This window comes from Suricata suricatta, chromosome 11 (assembly GCF_006229205.1).
Source record: "Suricata suricatta isolate VVHF042 chromosome 11, meerkat_22Aug2017_6uvM2_HiC, whole genome shotgun sequence".
Lineage (NCBI taxonomy): Eukaryota > Metazoa > Chordata > Mammalia > Carnivora > Herpestidae > Suricata > Suricata suricatta.
In genome coordinates this window covers 5,104,573-5,112,463 of record NC_043710.1, presented here as the reverse complement: position 1 = coordinate 5,112,463, position 7,891 = coordinate 5,104,573, and the positions used below count along the sequence as shown (strand labels likewise).

The window sequence follows — 7,891 nt, the reverse complement described above, 5'->3', positions numbered from 1 at the left end:
CCCCCCCCCCCCCCCCCCCCCCCCCCCCCCCCCCCCCCCCGTCATTGGCTTCCAGGACGCAGCTCACTCATCCTGCCCTTGTCTGTGGGCCCTGGAGCGGGACCTGCCTCCCCGCACGTGTCCTGCTTTCTCGGAGGCTCAGACCAGATGGGGAGGCAGCAGAGCAGCAGAGCTGGCGGCAGCGCTGCCGACGCGCAGGCTCCAGAAGTATTCTTAGCCCGTGTGAGAGAGAGAGGCCTGGGAACGGCCCCCAGCAGCTCAGGGGGCTCCTGCCCCAGGCGGGCCCAGAGGTGGGGGGGGAGGGGCGGGAAGGGAGGGCTGTCTGTGCTGAGAAAAGAGAGGAGGTGCGGCGGGGCCGCCCGTCTGCCCACTCAGCCCCTCGCAGTCCGAGCCTACCTCCTCCCTGCCCTGAACCCTCCCCCGACGCCCTCAACCATCCTTAACGGGCCCCTTCCTCAGCCTGTCCCCACCACTGGGACATCTGGGCCCTGACCTTTTGCAGTAACCCCCGGGGTCCTGTCCTGCCAATCACACTCCCTCAGACCGAAGTCAGGACAGAGGCCACCGCTTTTTCAGGAAGCCAAAGTCAAGGGGGCCTGGGCTTCGTTTCTGGGAATGCTACATTTGACTCCACACGGCCCGTCTGCTCCCTGTTCACTCACTGGCCCCTTAGTCTGCACTCATGACAGTCCCCCCCCCAACAACGCGCTCCCTTACTCTCCCACAGCACCTGGTGCCCCTGTGACCTGAGCCAGCCAAGTGGGGGGCCTCCCGCCCAGACCGAGACCAGGCGTGCTCCACTGGGCGCTGGCGTACCTCGATGCGGCCAGTGTCCGGCTGGAAGCTGCGTGCGGGGTCCTCGGTGGTGACCCGGCACTGGATGGCACAGCCGTTGATGCGGATGTTCTCCTGCCGCAGGCCCAGGTCAGGCAGGCTCCGGCCCTCAGCCACGTGGATCTGGGCGTGGACCAGGTCCACACTGCAGCGGGGGCAGGGAGGAGGGGAGCGTGAGGCACGGGATAGACGAGGAGGGGGGTCCCCACACTGGGCCCACCCCTCCCTGTGCCACCCCTTCAGCAGCCAGGGCAGCCTCTGCCGCTGTCCCCCCGGGGGCGGGGACGCTGAACAAGGAGCAGAGTGAGCGGTAAGATCAGGTGCTCACTGCCAATGACCCCTCCCCACACTCCGCCCTCTTCCTCTGGGGTCTCTGTCCTCCTGCCTTCCCCCCCAAACCCTCCCGGGATCAAGCTGGATTTGAAGCCTCAGACGTGTCCCGAGAGCAGAACTGTGTTGAAGGTGGGGGGCAGTTTGCGAGAGAACAGGGCTGTGCGGGCCCTGCTTGCTGGAGCCGCTGAGAGACCACCCGGGCAGGGGCTGCAGTGGGGGGGGGGCGGGGGGACACCGCCCTCCGGGGACCCGTGTTGCAGCAGGCTCAGCTCCAGACCCGCCTCGTAGACGACGTTAGTGTATACAACTCTCCCAAATGTGCAGGGTTTGATAAGCCCAGCCTCACTGACTGCCATGCTCCTAAGGACACCAACAAATCCAAGTGGAACAGCTGTTTAAGACAAACCCCAACTCGAGGTTTGAAAGTCACTGCCGCTGAGGCCCGTGGCAAGGACGGGCTGGAGACGGCACCGGCAGGCTTCCCTTGCGGTTCTGTGTTTCCTGCTAGGCCGCTGCTGCCACGCGCCGCCACGGCCACACGCGGGGACTTGCGCGGCGCGCTCTCTCTAGGCCTGGCCCCCACCACGCCGCTGGGCGGCGGCTCTAGGCGGCCGGGTACCTGGAAGGAGCTGGCCCGGCTCTGTGTGGGACACAAACCCGCTACCCGCAGGCTCGTCACAGGCTCAGGGCTGACGAGAAAGCTTTAGTGGCACCACCGGGCGAGGTCTCACGGAGCCAGAACCCGAAGCCGGAGCGTCCACCTCGCCTCAGGCTTTACCTCAAGGGAGCGAGGCGGCGGGGGGCCTCCGAGCCCCTGCTGGGCAAAGGCAGGCCCCCCCATGGCATCCTCCATCTCAGGGGTGGGGGCAGAGGTCAGGGAAGCAACAAACTGTCGGGAAAGCCCCAGGGTGAGAAGGAGCGGCCGGAAGCCAGTGCCGGACACTTGCGCAGCTCAAAATATGGATCTTGAAACAACTGAATTGTTCATACAGTGGATGGTTTTTTAAATGTCCATACTCATCGCTTGTGGGAATAGAGTCACGCAATCTGGAAGGCTGACAGGCCTCGCTCAGGCACCCGCTCTGAAGACGTCTACCCTCAGACCTCTTCGGGCGGGCGGGCGGGGGAAGATTTAGGTGCAAAGACGTCAGCTGACTACCCGTATGAGCCGCAAAACCCAGAGACAACCTGTCTAGTAACAGAGCGCTACGTACACACATTGTGATACACACACATCTCAAGTATTGGAAAGATACGGACTTGGAGGATGCCTTCAACTACTACTAATTTTAAAAGTAGAATAGGGGCGCCTGGGTGGCTCAGTTGGTTGAGTCCGTCCGACTCTACTTCGGCTTGGGTCATGTCGTGTTCCCTCAGTCAGCCCCACGTTGGGGCATCACTTGTCCAGTCCCCTGCCCCAGCCGGCGGGGCGGTACAGTTTGTGGGATCGAACCCCATGTCAGGCTCTGCACTGGGATTCTCTCTCTCCCTGTCTCTCTCTGTCCCTCTCCTGATCACACACCCTCTCTCTCTCAAAAGAAAAAAAAATTTTTAATAAAAATAAAAGTACAGTAGAAATTCTACACAAAACATCTCAGTTGTGTCCAACTATCTATATGGGAAAATACATAATGAAACGAAACCGCAAGATTTAGTGCGGGCACAGGCAATGCCTGCTGGGCTGGCCGCTCTCTTGACCTGAGTCTCTGGCTCCTCATCCGAAACCCCGGACAGTCAGAGCCCCCTCGGGCCTACCCGCAGCCTGAGCCCCTCACATGCCACTTCTGAGGGCGGGGCTCTTGATCTTTTATTTATTTGCTCCTCAATTTTTATGACAAGCATGCAATGCTTTTTTCCCCTTAATGTTTATTTTTGAGAGAGTGAGTGGAGAAGGGGCAGAGACAGTGGGAGACAGAGGATTCAAAGCAGGCTCTGAGCTGACAGCAAAGGGCCTGATGCAGGGCTCGAACTCACAAACTGGGAGATGATGACCCAAGCCAAAGTCAGATGCTTAACTGACAGGGCCGCCCAGGTGCCCCAGCCTACACTGCTTCCTAACAATAACTTCTGGAAAGAGTAAGTGCCTAGATCGTGATCTGCTCTCTCCACAGTTGACCAGGAGCTGAGCTCCCCAGCCGCCAGCCATGGATCTTGCAGGAAACCCAGAAGCCGCCACGTTTCCGGAGCCGCGGCCCCCCAGGCCCCACTCACTCGGTGATCTCCTCGGTGACCGTGTGCTCCACCTGCAGGCGGGAGTTGACCTCGATGAAGTAGTGTTTGCCGTGCTTGTCCACCAGGAACTCCACGGTGCCCGCGTTCTCGTAGCCCACCTGCAGGGCGGCTGCGTCAGCAGGGGGGACCGACAGGGGCCCGCGGCCACCACGGCTCAGACACAGCCACTAGGCCAGTTCCGAAAGAACAGACTGAGGCAAACCCCGCCCCAAGAGCCCCCAGGGCCCGGACCCCTGCCTAGATGTCTCCCCAGGACTCCGCCAAGCCTCTGCCGGCTGCGCCCAGCTGGTCTGGGATGGGACGTCAGAAGCCACCCCCGGCCCCAGATGCCCTCTCCCCGGCCAACAGGCCAGGCCCACCACGCACAGCCCAGCCTCTGCAGGGCCTTCTCACTCCTGGGGGCGGTTTCAGAAAGTCCCCTGTGCTCCACTCTTGCCACCTCTGGCCACAACCCAAGGAGAGGCCACCTGAGACGACCAACAGGGATGATTGTAATGCAAAATTCAACCCTCATTCCAGTCTCTCTCTGGTCCTCCCCGCACAAGGTAGACTTCAGTCAGTCCCCTCAAATCTATTAGAGAATGACACATGGCCTGAACCATGTCATCTGCCTCCTGCGAGGTCTGAGGGAGCACCGCTCCGGAAGAAGAGCAGGACCAAGGCCGGCCTGGGGGCAGGGGACGGCAGGTCTGAGAAGATGCTTGCATGTGGCCCTGGGAAGGGGGGGCGGAAGTGGGGGCAGAAAGCCTGGGCTCTGAGAGGGGGAGGGCCCAGAACAGCAGTGAGCAGGACCCCCGCCCCGGTGGGTGCTCTCCCGGGGAGCCAGCACTGATGCATTGCTGGGGGGAGCCCTCTCCATGACCCAGTAGTGCAAAGACTGGCGGGAGAATCTGAGCATTAAATGGGTGGCAATAAATGTGATTAGGGGACAGTCAAGAATGAATGGAAGATATGCCTTAATGTTTCTTAATCATAGAAACCTCTGGATCTCACGCCTCTTGTTCCAGGGGTTAATTAGTGCCACGCAGAAGTTCGATCTGTGCAGAGGGTGTGGCCAGTGGCCTCTCTTCTCAGCCTTTCTGGACTCCAGGCTTGGCCTCTGGGCCCGGCGCCTCTGCTCTCACACAGGGACGACCCCGAGGACCCTATGTCAGCCCTTTCTCCTCCAAGCCGGTCCTCCCACCTCCCTCCCTCCCTCCCTCTCTCTGGAACTCACTCTGGAGCCAGTAGCTGCTCAGAGGGAGCCTATAGGAGCAGGCTCCTTCTCACCTGCTTAGCAAGCTTGACAGAGTCACTGGTGAGCCTGGCCCGGAGCTGGGGGTCCAGGTGGGCGGCCGGGGCAATCTCCACCACTTTCTGGTGCCGCCGCTGGATGGAGCAGTCTCGCTCGTAGAGATGCAAAATGTTCCCGTACTGGTCTCCTGGGGAGGAAGGGGAACTGGCCTCAGCTTCTCCCGGGATCTAAACACCTCCTGCAGGGGCGCCTGGGGGGCTCAGTGGGTTGAGCGTCGGACTTCGGCTCAGGTCATGATCTCATGGTTCGTGGGTTTGAGCCCCGCGTCAGGCTCTGTGCTGACAGCTCGGAGCCTGGAGCCTGCTTCGGGTTCAGTGTCTCCCTCTCTCTCTGCCCCTCCCCTGCTCGCGCTGTCTCTCTCAAAAATAAATTAAAAACTTAAAAAAATAAAAATAAATAAATGCTTCCTGAATACCCCCTGACCCCCATACAACTAATAGTGGGGCCAATCGATACCTGCTCCCAGCAGGAGGGGGCAGCCAGGAGGGGACCCCCCCCCCCACCGCCAAGGCCTGGGCCCTGACTGGTCCACTTTCCACGGGGAGCGTCTTCCCGAGGGACAGCTGTCCTGAGCCGGGAAAGATCAGGCCTGCCCCAGTCCGGCCCCATGCTGCGCCCCGCGAACGCGCCCACTCACCCAGGATCTGCACCTCAATGTGGCGCGGCTTCTCGATGAACTTCTCCACGAACAGCGCCCCGTTACCGAAGGCGGCCAGAGCCTCCGAGTAGGCCCGGTTGTAGTTTTCCTCCAGCTCCTGCGAGGGCAGGCAAGCCGAGCAGACATGGGGCCCGGAGCTCGGTCTCACCCTCTGCAGGACCACCCCCTTCTCAGAAGCCCAGGATCTGCTCTGTGGGTGGCCTCACGGCCGGGCGCCCGGCTCTGCTCCAAGCCCGCCCCCCACGTCTGCTCACCTCATAGCTGTGCACGACCCTCATGCCACGCCCCCCGCCCCCATAGGCGGCCTTGAAGATAATGGGGAAGCCGTAGGTGTTGGAGAACTCATGGGCCTCGTGCAGGGAGGTGATGGGGGCGTCTGTGCCGGGGACCACGGGGACACCTGTTGGGAGACAGGCATGTGGGTCCTCTCTGCCGAGACCCGCCGGCCCCCTCCTCGGACAACCCCCTTTGAGGAGCTGCGTGGCCCCCGGTGGCTCGCCCGTCATGTGCACCTGCGCTGATGGCGATGGCCCGGGCCTCCACCTTATCTCCCATCTTTCGGACCACCTCAGGGCTCGGCCCAATGAACCGAACCCCGGCATCCTGGCAGGCTTGGGCAAAGTCCGCGCGCTCCGACAGGAACCCGTAGCCAGGGTGCACCGCATCCACATTGTTTTCCTGGGGACAGGAGGAATCAGAGGAAGGTGGCATCTCTCAAATTCCTTCTCGCAGGCCCAGACCAAACCCTGTGGCTCCCGTTTCTGCCCCCACCTCACTCATTCCATTCATTCATTCACCCACCCATTCACCTACTCACAGCACTTCCTGGGGGCTGGCTCAGGGCCTGGGCCCGGCATGGGGAAGGCACAGGGCCCAGGCCCAGCGGCTCACCTTGGCCACCTTGATGATGTCTGGGATGTGCAGATAGGCCTGCACTGGGGCAAGGCCGCGGCCGATGAGGTAGGCTTCATCTGCTTTCTGCCGGTGCATCTGGCCCGTGTCCTGCTCCGAGTAGATAGCCACGGTGCGGATGCCCAGCTCCGTGCAGGCCCGGAACACACGGATGGCAATCTCACCTTGGAGGGAGGGGGCAACAGGCCAAGACGTTAGATTCCTGGGTCCTTACAGAAGCAGGGGCGGGGTAGGGGCTGGTGCACGGGGCAAGGGCAGAAGAGGGACGCGAAGGCTGGGCTAGGCACCTCTGTTGGCCACCATGACTTTCTTGATGGGCTTATACTCCAGGCGCCGGGCATGTGGGGAGGCAGCAGGGACAGTGGAGGCTCGGCGGATACCCAGGAGCCTCAAGCCCCCACGGATGATTCGGAACTTCAGCATCTGTAAGTCAAAGGCCGGGTTGGAGCAGCCTCAGCACAGCGGGTCCCCCCAGGAAAAGTGAGGGTCCCGCCCTGGCCTCTCAGCAGCCCCACACAAAAGCCAGCACCCTCTCCCTCCTCAGTTCCCCGCCAAGCCCAACACTCCCTGGGGGACTGACGGCTGTGGGGAAGGGCATGAAGTCAAGCCCAGAGAGAACCTGGCCCAACCTGGTGGCCTGGCAATTTTCACAACACTTCAAGCTCTCAAAGCAATCCTGGAGGCCAGCCAGAGGACCAGTGTACCCTCTCTGTGCATGCTGTCAGAGTCCCATTCAGGGCCCCCTGTGGGGCCAGCAGCCCGGGCGTGAGAGCCGCCCCACACGATGCTGACCCCCACGTCCTCCCATCAGGGCCCCGCCTGGCCAGACAATGAGGGTGATGGCGGATCTTCCCGGGAGCCCCCTGCGCCAGGGCTGTCTCGGGAAGCCAAGCCTCTGCTCGGACTCCAGAAGCGAGGACGCATCCAAACGGTGGCAGAAACCTCCTCTTCGACAGAGGCCACTCAAAGCGCAGTGACGTTCAGCTGCCGCCGTGCTATCTCCCCTCCCAGATCCACCTGCAGCCGGGTCCTCTGAGACCTGCATCAGATAACCACCCTCCGGGAGGAAAGCTCGAGAACCCGCTGCCCAGCTGCCGACGGCACACACGCCAGAGAGGAGGCACGAGGTACAAATCTCGCCTCGTCCTGGGCACCGAATGCCTGCTCTGCTCACAGCCACAGGCAAAGCTGCAGCTGGGACGAGGCCCTGTAGAAAGCCCAAAACACCACACAGGGGAAAGCCACAGAGAGGCAACACGTTCCTTTCGGACAAGCCCGGCAACGGAGCAGTAAGCAGACGTGGTTATAAACCCTTAGCCATTTCACCTCGGGAGAAATCAGCACAGGCAGAAGAGGACAATGAGGTGGCACTTTGCCCAGCAGATTAGCAACAGCATCATGCAACAATACGGTTCAGTGCTGGTGAGGCCTACGGGGGACAGGCCCGCAGGTGAGGTCTGGAGATCGGGGCAGCTCTCTGGAAAGTGCCCTGGAAATCCTATCAAGAGCCTATGAAATATTTATGCCCCTTGGCCCAGTTGTTACCATTCTAGGAATGCGACCCAAGAAAATATTCTAAAATGGGAACCACACTGGATAGAGAAAGATGTTCAACACAGCATTATTTA

At 61.4% G+C, this 7,891-nt stretch overlaps 1 protein-coding gene across 2 annotated transcripts in view; it reads right to left on the bottom strand.

Moving 5' to 3' along the window:
* The window catches only part of PC (pyruvate carboxylase), an 89,512-nt gene that overhangs the window by 15,647 nt on the left and 65,974 nt on the right, over positions 1 to 7,891 (bottom strand). For both annotated transcript variants that reach the window (XM_029915408.1, XM_029915409.1), the window contains exons 2-9: positions 6,551 to 6,686; positions 6,243 to 6,427; positions 5,864 to 6,029; positions 5,606 to 5,751; positions 5,331 to 5,448; positions 4,669 to 4,820; positions 3,379 to 3,497; positions 817 to 979 (exon numbers count right to left, since the gene is read on the bottom strand). In XM_029915408.1, the coding sequence (XP_029771268.1) occupies positions 817 to 979; positions 3,379 to 3,497; positions 4,669 to 4,820; positions 5,331 to 5,448; positions 5,606 to 5,751; positions 5,864 to 6,029; positions 6,243 to 6,427; positions 6,551 to 6,686 (1,185 nt within the window). The remainder of the gene's footprint in view (positions 1 to 816; positions 980 to 3,378; positions 3,498 to 4,668; positions 4,821 to 5,330; positions 5,449 to 5,605; positions 5,752 to 5,863; positions 6,030 to 6,242; positions 6,428 to 6,550; positions 6,687 to 7,891) is intronic.